This window comes from Typopeltis vanoorti, chromosome 5, assembly GCF_054136105.1.
Source record: "Typopeltis vanoorti isolate ZY-2024b chromosome 5, IOZ_Tvanoo_1.0, whole genome shotgun sequence".
NCBI lineage: Eukaryota > Metazoa > Arthropoda > Arachnida > Uropygi > Thelyphonidae > Typopeltis > Typopeltis vanoorti.
Window position 1 is genome coordinate 84,275,861 of NC_143553.1, and position 16,153 is coordinate 84,292,013.

Genomic DNA, 16,153 nt, shown 5'->3' on the forward strand with positions numbered 1-16,153 from the left:
CCTCCTTATACAGCTTCCAGGGATGACCTCTTGTTCTCCCTGATCTCCCACTATTTTCTGTAGAACCTCTCCAGCATTGATCCTATAACAACCTCTTAATAACTTGTAGGTCTCTATCATATCTCCCCTCTTCCTTCTCTCCACTAGACTCTGCAAATTACATCTTTTCAATCTTTCCTCATACTCGACATTATAGAGGTCAGAAACTACCTTAGTCAGTCGCCTCTGGAACCTCTCCAATATCTTCATAATTCTGAAAACCAGGTCACCAAATCTGGGCACAATAGTCTGTGTGTGGCCTAATCAAAGCCTTGTACAATGGAACAAGAATCTCCCTACTTCTACAAGTCAGTGTCCTCCGCATCATTCCCAGAAGCATTTCTCCCTCATACACAATTTGTTGATACCTATCAGATAGCCAGTCTCCAATCCAATGCACTAATCTAATATCTAACCCCATCTGCTCTAGTTTGACTGTTAACTTATCATGAGGTACTCTATCAAAAACCTTTGCGAAATCTAAGTATATTACTGTGTATCCTTTTGCACTTTGCAAAAGCATATCATCCAGGTGGTGACATTGAAAAAATGAAGGAACCATTAGTTTATACGGGAATAGTGATGAATGAAGTGGAGGTGACTAGTCTATTACAGAACCTTAATGTGAACACATCTGTGGGATTGGATGGTATACCGGCACGGGTCTTGCGTGAAGCGGCTAAGGAATTATCAGTGCCCTTGACCATGTTGTTTAATCTGAATCTCAGGTCTGGTTTAGTCCCAAAGGTGGGGAAAGAGGGGAAAATAGTTTCACTGCATAAAAGAGGATCCAAGACTACGGTTGCAAATTACCGACCGATCAGCATATCAGGAGTCGTTGTCAAGGTCTTGGAAAAAGTAGTCAAGGGAAAAATACAGGAATGGATTGATGAAAACGAGATACTGTACAGGGGACAGCATGGCTTTGTGAAGGGTAGATCATGCTTCAGTAACTTGCTCAAGTTTTATAACAAGGTGACAGCTGAACTGGATAAGGGAAATGGGTTTACAGTGATACTGCTGGACCTGGCAAAGGCGTTTGACAGGATACCACATGGAATACTAATCCGTAAACTACAACATATGGGAATGGATATAGGGTTGGTGAGATGGATATCTGGTTGGTTGATGGAGAGATATCAAAGAGTAGTTTATTCAGGAGTAGAGTCCTAAAGACGACCTGTGACTAGTGGTGTGCCGGAGGGTTCTGTTCTTGGACCACTGCTGTTTAATCTGTTCATTAAAGATATAGGGAAGGATCTAAGTGGAACAATTCATTTGTTCGCTGATGATGCAAAGTTGGGTAGGGCAATAGTGAATGCAGAAGATGTCAAAGTCTTGCAGGATGACTTAGATAGATTGGAGTTCTGGGCTAAGGAGAATGGATGTCAATTTAATGTGACAAAATGTAAGGTTATGCATTTTGGGGTGAAAAGATTAGCAGCAGTATACCACATTGGTGGAACTGTACTCCAAGAGATTGATGAGGCCAGGGACTTGGGAGTGTTGGTGGATAGGGAGATGAAGTTTAGGGGGCACATTGCAAAAGTAGCTAAATCAGCTCATCACTTGGTTGTTGAAAAATACCTTGACGAGCAGAGACAAGCAAGTTATTGTACCTCTGTACCGAGCCTTGATAAGACCTCATCTCGACTACTGTGCCCAGATTTGGTCACCTCGGTTCCTTCTTGATGGGGAGGAGGTGGAGAGGATCCAGAGGCGAGTGACTAAGATGATAACAGGTCTATGGAATGAACCATATGAGAACAGGTTGAAGATTTGTGGGTTGCAGAAACTAGTTGATAGGCGGAAAAGGGGAGATATGATTGAGACATTCAAATTGCTAAAGGGATTCTATAGGATTAATTCAGAAGATATTTTTGAGATCAGGACTGGTGGTGGAGAACTAGGGGACACCTATGGAAGCTGGGCAAGAGTGTGGTTAGCAGGGGTGTTAGAGCTGGGTTCTTTACTTTTAGAGTGGTAAATGAGTGGAATAAGCTGTCAGAGTCTGTTGTGGGTGCTATGACGGTGAACGAGTTCAAGGCAAAGTATGATAGATACTGTGAGAATGTAATCGCATAGGTGTGTGGACATGATGTTTAGGGCCTCCCTTGATGAGTCTAAGGACTCCTGGAGTCGCACGAAATAATAATAATCCTTCTCCTCTGTCCAAGGAAGCAGTCACTTTATTGTAATAAATAAGTAGATTACTAAAACATGACCTCCCTTTAGCAAATCCATGCTTTCCATCAAAGATAACACCATTGTAGTCAACCTAACTCTGGATCCTAGTTCTCACAAGCTTCTCCAACAACTTAACCACAACACCTGACACACAGATAGGCCTATAGTTTGATGCTTGAGTTCGATCACCTCCTTTATGAAGTGGCACAATCTTGCCCTCCTTCCACTCCTTAGGAACTTGACCACGTGCAAGACTCTTATTAAAAAAATATGTCAAGAATACCAATACCATATTTTGAGGCTGTTGCTGTAAGCTTAGGAATGGTGATTAGGAGATGGCTGGGCAGACAGATAAGATTAGTAGCTAAACTGAGCATGGTCATTATGGGAGATTTTAATTATGGTACCTTTTTAATACAACTCCTGCCTTATGTAAGGTTGTAAATTTGTAGTACATTAGTAGTCTGGTTGGACTGAGGATTCCATAATCTAGGAAGCTTGTCCTAGAAACCAAACGATATTTTTTCAAGACACTTGAGATCTCAGATATGCAAGGATTGGTCTTGTACTGGACATTGAAAATAGTCTGCCACCTTAAGCTTTTACAAACATGCTATAAGGAGATATTGAATCCAACAGCCTGTTGGTTGAAGTGTGGGTACACTATCGTCTTAACTGGCCAGGCTGGAATGATATGAAAGAGTACATGGGTAGTAAGCATAGTGAGTTTCTTGAGTTACTTAGGAAACATTACCTAATATAGCATACTTATGAAAGAGGGGCAAAAGTGCTTTGAATGGTGATAGTATTTCAGTATGTTATATACTGCTCAAAACAATTAGGGGATATTTTGGTTTTCTTGTAAATTATAAAGTTATAAAAATAATTTACAAATGTAGCACATTTATTTTAAAATATTCTTAATATACAACAGTGTAGAACAAGCAACTGTGTACAAAATCATGTTAAGACTTGTCGAAACGTGTCTTAGTCGTATTAGCATGTGGGGGGGGTTATAAAAGCGTGGCTTGTTGCACTCACTTCCACAGTGCATAATTATCACTTCAGTTGTAAACTTGTGTCACCTACCACCCATTATTTTGTTAAAAATGGCAGAGCTACATAATATCCTGGAATCCATGGCTTGGAGAGCCATTGGTCAATTAGAAGCTGGACAAACACAGCAAGTTGTTGCTCAAGTGTGTCGTGTATCTCAAAGTGTAATTTCGCGACTTCGAAATTGCTTTCTGGAGACAAAATCAAGGATGCCCATCATTAACAACTTCAAGAGACGATCAGTATTTGTCATTACTTGCCAGAACATGCCATTCCAATTGAACATGCCTGGGATGCTTTAGGTAGGCACGTTTCTGCTCGACTAGTGCCACCACAATCGCTTCAAGAGCTCAAAATTGCTCTCAGAAGAGTAGGGACATATCCCACAAGAATTGTTTGATCATCTTATCAGGTCCATGCAATCAAGATGTACCTCTGTCTTGACTGTTAATGGAGACTGTATGCCCTATTAAAAATTAACAAAAGCGTTTTTGGCTATTCTTGTTGTTATTCTTGTTAAAATGATTTCACGCTAAAATGAATAATTTATTAAATTTGTAATAAATATCAATTATTTAAACAATATCTCATCAATTACACCTTATCCATAAGTAAGAAATATTTATTCATGTATCAAGTACCTAATAGCTATAATTATTTGCAGAAATTTATAATTATCCAACAGAAACTAAAATATCATATAATTGTTTTGAGCAGTGTAGTTTAAGACCATTTGAATAGTTTATTTACTTCCAGGCATGGTTAATTACTTTCCCACCTAGTTCCTCATAACTCGGTAAAGCAGTCGTTGTGAACATGAATGAGCTTAAGAAGAAACTGTAGAGGAAAAAGATTTGTGGTAGCATAAACAGAAAAACAGAAATTACATGATCAGTATATGAGAATTCAAGTATGGTAAGAAGAGCAATTGTTATATTAAGGAACACAGCAATGTTTCATCCAATCCCATAGCCTAATTCACATCTCAGACACTTTATACTCATTGACTTCAGTCATCTGTCATTCCCCAATGTTACATTTAGTGCTGCTCCCTTTCTTAAATGTACTGATGACATTTATTACACAATTCTGCTACATCATCTGCTGCTTTCATCGTAGCACCATTTTAAGTAATCATTCTTTCACATTTACCCCTTTTACTGGCCACATATGAGAAAAAAAAAACAGTAATAACACAATGAAATAAATAGATAAAATGCAACTCTTTAGAATTGCACTTATGAGTTTTTTATTTTATTTATTTATTTATTTTTATTATGCTGTATGATAAATATCACCACAAAATCTTCTTCCTCTATAGTTTTTTTCTTAATAAGGTTAAGAAGGAAACTGTACAGTTAATTCAACCATTTTACTTACTCTAGTGATCCTTAAATTCTAGGAAAAGATAGGAGGACAGCTGCTTTATCATGGTATGAAGAATTAAGTCGGTAAGCAATAACAACCCCACAGCGCTGCTATTTTGGAATGTCTCATTTCCCAGTTTGTGAGAGTAATTATGAAATGATCACCTATATGGTGATCTTCTGTGAGGAAAGGATATATGTAAAACTACAATGCCAGTGACTATGAAAAGCTTAGGAGACAGCTTTGAGCTATAACAGGGAATGAGGAGTTAAGCAGAAAGAAAATAAATGCTGCTTGTGCACTACTGACCAAGAGATATTTAACAGCATCAATGTGTAAATGTATTCTGAAGGTCAAAAAGCTGTATTAGGTAGGTGTCAAGTGGATGAAGAGATTAGGTTAAAATCTGGAAGAGGGCATGATGGAGGCAGCACAATATGAATCTTGATAATATTCAATTGCATGAAGAGTAGAAAGAGCAGGACAGCAAACGTGCAATTTGAGCAGCATTAGCGAATAATGTCAAGAAAAATCCTAGTTTTTTTCAATATGTGACAATTAGAAAGAAGAATGATTTATGTCAGATGATGATGGCAATATGAAAATGGTAAATTTTAAAATACTGCAGAGAACATAGTTGAGGTATTCAGTGACATTCATCAGGGTGTTTCATTCCTCATTAGTGTGAAATCATGAGAAGCTCAAGTGTTGAGGGAGTAGGAAAAATGGCTTACCAGTGAGTAAGCAAGAGGTATTATGAGGAGGTAAGCAAGCTTGATGTCAATAATGCAATAGGACTTGATGATACATCATTATGTGTGTCTTAAGGGCATGTTCCAGGGAGTTAGTGTCAAGCTTGTAATACCTGTTTACTATGCCTCTTGTAACAGCACAAGTTCCAAAGGAGTGGCAGGAACATAAAAGATTGTTCCACTTTACAAAAGTGATGATAAGACTCAGGCTACAAATTATAGGCTAGTCTGTATATTTGCAGTTGTGGTTAAGATGTTGGGAGTGGTTTGCGAGAACCAAGATACAGAAGTGGATTGATAACAGTAATATTCTTTCTCTGTGATTGTCAGCATAGGTTGCTAAAGGGAGGTCAATTTACTTATGTACTATAACAAGGCAATCAATGCATTGCACAAGGGAGATCCATATACAGTTGTATTTGCAGATTTTGGAAAGGCTTTTGATAGTTTGCTACATGACAAGTTAGTAACTAAATTGGAACAGATGGGATTGGATAATACATGTATCAGCCACTGAATTGCAGTGATCATAATGGGAAAAAACAAAGGATCTTTCAGAGTTCGATAAGGGCTTATTGTAAGTGCCCATCTCGTTGAAGCTGATTTTGAAAACAGTAGGGCTGATTGGTCTCTCAAAAGGTGAGATATCCTGGGTATTTAATCAGTGGAAAAATAACCTACATTGCTTGTTTAACAAGAGTAACTGTGATCCCTAAGACACTCAGATGACTACAACTCATTGTAGTCATCTGAGAAGGCTTATATGGACAAATAGAACTTCCTGTGTTCAGTAATTGACCGAAACATTTAATGAAGGCTGTTCCCAACCCATATCTCACAAACTATATGCAGGGAATTGAAGAGGATCAGTATTGGCAGTCACATGCCTATAGTTGATTTGTGTAGATGAGTTAGTTGGATAGGTGACTGGCTGTCTGATAGGTATCAGCAAGTTGTGTATGGTTGTATGGTATCCTGAAAGAGGAAAGTCACTAATCATGTGCCGCAGTGGTCTGTTTTGGGGCCGTTGTTATTTGACTTGTATGTTAATGATATTAGGATGTGTTTAAATGCAGAGATATGCAGCTGTTTGCAGATGATGCAAAATGCATCTGAAATCTGCAGTTCAGAGGTAACATTGCACAAGTTGCGAAGCCATCACATTGGATTATAGCAGTGATGCAGAGGATTTGAACAAGCAGAAATAGATATTATGGTTCCATTATATAAGGCTTTGATCATGCCTTATGTGGATTATTGTGCACAGATTTGGTTACCTGGTTTTCATGGTGATGAGGATACATTAGAAAAGATTCACAGAAAATTGACTAAGGCGGTAACTGGTCTTTGGAATGTGGGTATGAAGACAGATTTTGGGAATGCAGTTTGCAAAGCCCCGTGAGAAGGAGAGGAGATATGATTGAGACATATCAGTTGGTAAGGGGCTGTAACTGGTTCAGTGTGGAAGAAATTTTTCACAGAATGAGAGAAGGAGCCAGAATTAAAATGCCTCCTCAAAATTATATAAGGAGGATGTGAGCAAGGGAGTGAAGAGCAGGTTCTTTACATGGAGAATGGTTGGCAAGTGGAATGCATTGACTAACTGTGTGGTGAATGATTTTAAGCATAGTTTGATGTGCTTTATGTGCGTACTTCCCTGCAAGACCCGATTGAGATCTGGTGTTAATTCGATACCGTAGTCCTAGGTTTGAAGGGAGATATTCAGTTGTTTGCTATATGCAAAATTGGGGAGGTAATAGCTGAGAATTCTATAAGGTTACTTCATATTGATTCCAATAAGTTGCTGTAATTGGCAGATGAGTGATGACTCTGGCCAAGTATAAAACTTGTGGAATTTTCACACTTTGGCCAAAGAAGAAATAGAATGCAGTGTACTCAGTTAGTGGAATTGTTATCTAAGAGGTGCAGGAGTATGACGTCTACAAATAATGGCAGATAAAGGGATGAATTTTAGAAGATATTTGCAACAGTTGTGAAAGTTTTGCAAAAATTCATTGTGATAGCAATCATCTTATATATATATATATATATATATTGAGTAATGAGAAAACATGAAGTCACTTCCGGAACTGTATAAAGATGTCAGCAAGAAAATAAAAGTAGTTTTTTTTTGTATGGAGGGTGGTAAGTGAGTATCATGTTTTCAAGAGTGTGAGAAGTGCGTGCTTCAACATTACAAAAATTCAAGATGAAGTATAGGTATTGTATGTAGATTAAGACCTCACCTTTGTAGTGCAGCTGGAAGAATGCACCATCCACTTGAAAAGGATCAGAGTTTGATTTTTCACGTTGACAAGAAGAACCTGTATGAGGGTTTTTAATTAACTGATGGTCACTTAGTTGGCCTCATATGCATGGGGGGCTTGGAGGGTTTTTCATCTTGTACAATAGACATATCAGCCAGAGAATGCATGTAATTAATAGACAAATACTGCACAGTGGGTGGTGGAGCATGTAGAATAGATGATAGATCTTGTACTGTTGTGTAAAGTGGCCATCTGGTCTTCAGATTCCATGGAGGTGTCATGTAATAATGTTTAGTCAATCTATGGAGTCTTTAAAATCATAAAAATAAAAATTAATATGAAGTTCTATAATTCATAAAGCAAGGATGTGTTGCTGTGTATACCATTAGTGGAAATATTTAGAAGATTGAAGAAATATTAGAGGTAGAGCTAGTAGAAAAGTAGCTGAAATTTAGCTGACAGAGTAAATTACTGGTATTTTTTTTTTTTTTTTAATGATAATCCCATACATGAGAAGTTGGGTGACCTGTATTACTTGAGTACCATGAATGAGCAGGAAGAACTTGTTCACATTTAGTTTGAAGAGCTGTGGATTGTAATCCTTGGGAAACACATGGGAGACTGTTTCAGAAGGCAGCAGTGGAAGGAATAAATGAGAAGTTTGTTTTGTGGGTTTGAAGTTGAAATGTGAAGGGGTATTTGTGAAGCTGCCACACATGTTTTAGTAGGTTTAACAAAGGTTAAAGGAATTATTGATGCTAGTTTGGATGAACATTGGCTATGAGATTATTGTAAACAATGCAGTCAGCAGAAACTGTGCACCAGTATGCAAATGGGTAGATTAAATTGATGAGAGATGGTCCATTAATCAGCCTAAATGCTCTTTTTATTGAATGAAGTAATTTTAGGGAGCTCTTAGGAGCACTGCCACAGAGGTGGAAATAGTATTCAGTAGTTGGGTGAATTTGTGATTTATATAGGATTAATAGCTGTTTACAGGTGCAGTAATATCTTGAGTGAAAGAGAAATCTTACTTTTTTAGATGCCAAGGAAGCAAGAGTTGTGATGTGCCTGAAAGGTCAAGAGAGGTCTGATGATAGAGTTATTCCAAGGAGAGATACTCATCATGTCTACAGTAAGATGGAAGAAAAACTGTTCTTTTTTATGGAAAATAAGAGAGAACTATGTTTTTCTGGCATTGAAACTGATGAAGTTGTTTGAACCCCCATGAAAGAAAATGGTTTGGAATCACAGTTTAAAGTAGAAGTTGTTGTTATGGAAGTTGTGAAGCCTTATGTGGAACATGGTTTGTAAAATGAGACAGAGGAGTGTAGTGTGCTGCCATCAGCAAAGCTATGTATTGGGTTGGTGGTTAACTGTAGTAGGTCATTGATATATAGAAGGTGACATGTTCAGTACATGTTTGGATCAAGAAGGTTTGATCATTGTAGTAAGCAGCCATTTCTAGCTCATTCTGCAGATGTTCATTTGGGCTAAGATCATGCAGTGAAGCAGGCAAAGTATGATAAAGTCACCCTCATGCACTTAGAACTATTCCTGAAAGATCTGTGACTTGTGACATCATATACCATCCTTCTTCAAGTAATCATTATCAGGATATGCTGCATGCACTTCTGATGACAAGCATTATTTATTTAGGCTCTGACATTTTTATCATACATCAAGAAAACATCTCCTATACTATAACACTACTAGCAGCCTGTAGTTCTGCCACCTAATACAAATGAGTCCATTCATGCTGGCTCTGCCATACTTTGTTTCTGCTATCAGTGTGAAACAGATAATGGATTCATTGGACTGTGCAAAGTTTTTATGCTCCTCTAGTGTCCAGTGTTGATATTCTTGTGACCACTGTAGTAGTAGTCAGTCGTTTGTTGTTAGTTGATAAGAGTTGAACTTGGTGAGGTTGTCTGCTGCTGTATTCCATATGTGATGGAGGATTTGATTCATTTTGCATTCTGATGTGCTCCTTTGCAGTCCATTGTTGTATTGCACATCATCATCATTTGACTGATTGAGATCCATTTATTAGACTACATGATTCCTGCAGTCATCTCTTACCCTTGCATATGAACAAGCTGTCTCTGGTTTACACTACTGTTATTTACACTAGGTTTACACTAGGATTCAAACCCACAGCTTTTTGGCTGGCTACAGATACACTAACTACTCAGCCAACCAGGCCAGCGAAACACCCAGCAGATAGTAGTTTCTGTGACACTTATTATTATTATTATATCACACTTCCAGGGAGTCCAAAGACTCATCGAGGGAGGACATCTACTCTACAACTCTTTATCTCACTACTCCACCAACCTTCATCATCTAACACCAACGTCATCTACTGCCGACTTCGACCACTGGTACTTTCACAGACAATCACAAACATCCATGCCCATGGCAGGATTTGAACCCACAGCCTTTTGGGTGGAAAGCGGATACGCCAACCAGGCCGTCATATTATTATTATTACGGGCAGCTCCAAGGAGTCCTCATCGAGGGAGGCCCTAACATCATGTCAAGAACAACTATTCAACATTCACACAGTATCTATCATACCTCGCCTTGAACTCATGCATGGTCACAGCACCCACAACAGACTCTGGCAGCTTATTCCACTCATTCACCACTCTCCAAGTAAAAAACCTAGCTCTAACACCCTTGCTAACCACACTCTTACCAAGCTTCCATGGATGACCCCTAGTCCTCCCACTACCAGTCCTATTCTCAAAAATATCTTCTGAATTGATCTTATAGAAACCCTTCAGTAATTTGAATGTCTCAATCATATCACCCCTTTTCCACCTATCAGCCAATTTCTGCAGCCCACAAATCTTCAACCTGTTCTCATACAGTTCATTCCATAGTCCTGCTATTATCTTGGTCACTCGTCTCTGGATCCTCTCCACCTCCTCCCCATCGAGAAGAAACCCTGGCACCCATATCTGGGCACAGTAGTCTAGATGGAGTCTTATCAAGGCTCGATACAGAGGAACAATAACCTGTTTGTCTCTGCTCGTTAAAGTGTTTTTCAGAAACCAAGTGATTTGATTAGCTGATTTTGCCACTTCTGCAATGTGTCCCCTAAACTCAACTCCCTATCCACCTACACTCCCAAATCCCTGGCCTCGTCAATCTCTTGGAGTACAGTTCCACCAATGTGATATACTGCTGCTAATCTTTTCACCCCAAAATGCAAAACCTTACATTTTTCCACATTAAATTGACATCCATTCTCCTTAGCCCAGTCCTCCAAACTATCCAAATCATCCTGCAAAATTTTGAAATCCTGAGCATTCACTATTGCTCTACCTAACTTTGCATCATCTGCAAACAGATGCACAATTCCTCTCAGATCCTTTCCTATATCGTTAATGAACACATTGAACAGTAGTGGTCCAAGAACAGAACCCTACAGCACACTTTAGTTTTACTATACATTAAAGATACCAAGAAATTATATACTTAGTTTTAATCCTTTACCCATGGAAGCAAAACAATGTTTTGCTCGTGAAATATATTCACGTCTGAATATGGTGTTGATTCTCCTACTTACCGTATAGCCAAATTTCTAGCTAAATTATTGAAATCTCACATAGGCAACTCTAGCTCCTTTTTAAAAAAACTCCTCAGATTTCTTAGAAAAATTAAAAAATGTCTCATTGCAACCTACAGATCTTATGGTGAGCTTTCATATAGAATCTTTATATACAAATGTTCCCCTCAAGGAGACTTAAAATTACTTGCTGACATCTTTCCAGAAGACATTATAAAACTATTCGATTTCATGATACACTCTGGATATTTTTTATGTCAAAACAAATTTTACAGCCAAGTAGAAGGAACGGCCATGGGACGTCCTCTCTCTCCTGTTTCAGCCAACTTTTATTTAGAACATCTAGAAAAAGTCCTGGTCTCATCTATTTTCCCTCAACCATCCTTTTGGGTAAGATATATAGATGACATCCAGGTCCGGCGGAAGCGGGAATGCAGGCGCCACTACGATGGGGGGCGCCGCCACCAGGGAACGGTTCATAAGTTAATTTTTAAGAAACAAAATTTTTATCATAAAAACAAAAAAATTCTTAGAATGAACAATATTAAAATAAATAAGGCCGGATACACTGAATAAAAATTAAAGAAAAAGTATATTGCCGCCTCTTTGATCAGCCAGCTGTTTACAAGTCACAGGCTGTCTTTTGGACTCTACTCCTGAATAAACCACTCTCTGATATCTCTCCATCAACCACCTTCCTATCAATCTCACTAATCCTATATCCATTCTCATATGCTGCAGTTTAGTGATTAGAATTCCATGTGGTATCCTATCAAAGGCTTTAGCAAGGTCCAGTAGAATCACTGTAAACCTGTTACCCTTATCCAGTTCAACCGTCACTGTGTTATAAAATGTGATCAAGTTACTGAGGCATGATCTACCCTTCACACAACCATGCTGTCCCCCATAGAGTATCCCATTTTCATCTATCCAATCCTGTATTTTCCTCTTGACTATTTTCTCCAAGACCTGGACAACAATTCGTGATATGCTGATCGGCCGGTAATTTTCAACAGCAGTCTTGGAACCTCCTTTATGCAGTGGAACTATTTTCCCCTCTTTCCACCCCCTTGGGACTAATCCAGACCCGAGACTCAAATTAAACAAAATGGTCAAAGGCACTGACAATTCTTTAGCCGCTTCTCGTATGACACTGGTACTATATTGGTACTGAATAATACCAATATTGGTACTGAATAATATACTGTGCTCAAAATAACTTAGGTCATGATGTTGGTGCATAATCACTTTGAATGACATATGTTTTTGCATGTGTACACGTTCACTCCCCCCCTTATCTACTTGTTAGTATATGTTTTCCTGCTTTCCTAGTCTGGAAGCGAACATATATGGGCAAAGTGTGGATTCCATGAGTGACAGGTTTGTAATTAATGAATTGGCTTAGGAAACATTACAGGTAACTAATGAATTCTGTTTACAACTGATAGGGGAAAAAATGATATTTCAAAAATAATACTTTTTAATAATTAAATGAATTTGAAGAGTATTTTTTTATTTAAAAAGTGGATTTTAATTAGTCATTATTATTACTCTAGTATTGATTAAACCAGCTAGTTCTTCTAACTAGATGGCTGGTTGTTTCTTTAGAATATAGCTACAGAAATGGAGAAAGATTATTACATAAAGAAAGTGAATCTAAGATAAAGTGTTAGCTGTACAAATATGAAAAAAATGAGTCGAGCACAAGTTATGCATAGAACGTGCATCAGCTGTTTTTTTTTTTTTTTTTTTAGACTTTCTAGATGATTGTTGGGAAAGTTGAAATCATTTGTGTTAAGAAATCTAAATAAGGCATGGACTCAAGCTGCTATATCATGTTTAGAATAACACTTCTTATGACATATCAAAGAATCCATTAAAGCAATCACTTACATGGCTCCTTCAATAGGAACCAAGGATTGATCTTGAATGATATCTGAAAGTTTTTAATGTAATTTCTTTAACACACAATTTCAACTTTGTCAACTGTCATCTAAAAATCTCTAAGAGATGGCGCAAGCTCTGTGCTTGCCTCATTTTTTTCACATTTGTGTTCCTAATGGTTTATATGAAATTTGTTTTATGTTGTTCTCCATCTCTGTAGAAGATGCAGAAGTAACTAGCCATTTAATTGTTGGAATTGGTTTAATCAAGACTTGTTTAACAAGACTAATAAAATTCTAGATTTAAATAAAAAAATGACTATAATTAATGAGATGAACAATTTCTTTTACAGAAAGATTTCCACTATGAATTTACTGAATGTGATCGACGAGGAGGTCGATGGCGAGTATCAGTTCCTACACCCAACACATGTGTAGGTGGCGCTCCTAATCCACCAATGCGAGTTGATGACTGTCGTAAGTCTTCATCTTTGGACTTATAATAATCCTTGTTATTATTATTATTATTATTATATCTTTTTATTATTTCTCTTGCTTGTAAAGTATTATTGCTCTTATTTAACCTTCACTGATTTCATATCTTATCCTACTGTATTCACTGTTTTCTCTCTAACAGTACATTTTATTTGCCAGCTATTTTGCCTCAGAATAAATAATCTGGATTTCATTTATTACTACACTTTATTTGATTCCAAGGAGAATCTTTTGTTCTCCCTGTCATGTATGCTGTGAAAAATCACTTCTTACAATGAGAGAATCTTCTCATTTGTCTTGTTTTTGTCTGTTTGTCTTGCACACTTGTTCTCTCATTCTCTAGACTCATGCTGTACACTTATTCATTCATAAGCACCACTTCAATCTCTCTCTCTCTCTCCTTCCTTAGTCTCCTGCTCTTTTCACATTGCTTCTTACTTGCTCAGATTCGTTCAATACACTCATTACTCTCCCTTCCAGCAGCAGTCTCTCCGAATGACTCGCATACCAAAACCATTCAAATTCAGTCCATCACTCTTATACAGTTCAATTTTTCCTTCAAATTCATTCCACACATTAACAAACTGTACTCCTTTCTCTTCACTCATTTCTGCTACATATCATTAATAATTCTTGCTTTCTGCCTCATCTTATCACTGTCATACCTGGGAAAACAATGACTACCTTTCCTATTACACTATTATCTTTTATCCTTCTCAACAACCTCCTGATATCCAATCTTACATTCTTCTGTTCCCAGTCGTCATTTGTCCCTATTACCACCAACTCCTTTGCTCGCTTACTCCTCATATCCAACATCTTAGAAGACTGAAATATAAGTTCTGACAATATTGGAGTCCTGACAGATAACAGATTAATTTGGAGGAAAATTATTGATAGGAAGTTAGTAATGATGCAAGCTTTTTATGTAGTACTCTCATGTGTATGAATTTTTCCCTTCAGCCTGTGAGCTGGTGGGGTAGCCATATGCTACAATACCAGGGAGATGATTAGGAAGCAAGGTGGTTTCCCATTGCCTTCCTTTCCGTAAGTATATTTATGACTGTAGCCACGTGTGTTCACGGGACCGGTTTGCCTGTTTTGAGCGGTGAAAAACCCAAGTTACCAGGAGAAAACACCTCCACCATGAAAACTCACTTTTAGTCGAAAGAGACCAAATAAAGGTTCCTCGTGTCATGGACGGGAATCAAACCCAGGTCTTTCAAATCAAAGGACTTTGTCTATACCAACTGAGCTATGGAGACTCTAGTACTCTCATAATATTAACTCTAATACTAACTCATAACTCTCATAGTACTCTAGTACTTTGGATAAGGGTAATGGGTTTACAGTGATTCTACTGGACCTTGCCAAGGCCTTTGACAGGATACCATATGGAACTCTAATCAGTAAACTGGAGCAGATGGCGATGGATATAGGGTTGGTGAGATGGATAGGAGGGTGGTTGATGGAGAGATACCAGAGAGTGGTTTATTCAGGAGTTGAGTCCAAAAGACGGCTTGTGACTAGTAGTGTGCTGCAGGGTTATGTTCTTAGACCACTATTTTTCAATTTGTTCATCAAGATATAGGAAAGGATCTGAGAGGAAGTGTTCACTTGTTTGCTGATGATGCAAAGTTGGGTAGAGCAATTGTGAGTGCACAGGATGTCAAAATTTTACAGGATGATTTGGATAGTTTGGAGGTCTGGGCTAAGGAGAATGGACGTCAGTTTAATGTGGCAAAATGTAAGGTTATGCATTTTGGGGTGAAAAGATTGGCAGCAGTTTACTGCATTGGTGGAACTGTGCTCCAGGAAATTGATGAGGCACGAGATTTAGGAGTGTCGGTGGATAAGGAATTGAAATTTAGGGGACACATTGCAAAAAGTGGCCAAGTCAGCTCATCAAATCACTTGGTTGCTGAAGAATACGTTGACAAGCAGAGACAAGCAGGTTATTGTTCCTCTGTATTGAGCCTTGATAAGACCCCATCTCGACTACTGTGCCCAAATATGGGCACCAGGGTTTCTTCTTGATGGGGAGGAGGTGGAGAGGATCCAGAGACGAGTGACCAAGATGATAGCAGGTCTGTGGAATGAACCTTATGAGAACAGGTTGAAGATTTGTGGGTTGCAAAAATTAGTCGATAGGCGGAAAAGGGGTGATATGATTGAGACATTCAAATTACTGAAGGGTTTCTATAAGATTAATCCAGAAGATATTTTTGATAACAGGACTGGTGGTGGGAGGACTAGGGGCCATACATGGAAGCTGGGCAAGAATGTGGTTAGCAGGGGTGTTAGAGCTAGGTTTTTTACTTGGAGAGTGGTGAATGAGTGGAATAAGCTGCCAGAGTCTGTTGTGGGTGCTGTGATCATGCATGAGTTCAAGGCGAGGTATGATAGATACTGTGTGAATGTTGAATAGTTGTTCTTGACATGATGTTAGGGCCTCCCTCGATGAGTCTGTCGACTCCTTGGAGTTGTCTGTAATAATAATATTCTCCAAACTCTCTTATGAAGAATTTG

The 16,153-nt window shown here is 38.3% G+C and overlaps 1 protein-coding gene across 3 annotated transcripts in view; it reads left to right on the forward strand.

Annotated features, from left to right (window-relative positions):
- Positions 1-16,153, forward strand: part of LOC150106608 (endosome/lysosome-associated apoptosis and autophagy regulator family member 2-like) — a 594,368-nt gene that overhangs the window by 39,270 nt on the left and 538,945 nt on the right. For all 3 annotated transcript variants that reach the window (XM_090392568.1, XM_090392569.1, XM_090392567.1), the window contains one exon: positions 13,483-13,606. In XM_090392568.1, coding sequence (XP_090248694.1) covers positions 13,483-13,606 — 124 coding nt within the window. The remainder of the gene's footprint in view (positions 1-13,482; positions 13,607-16,153) is intronic.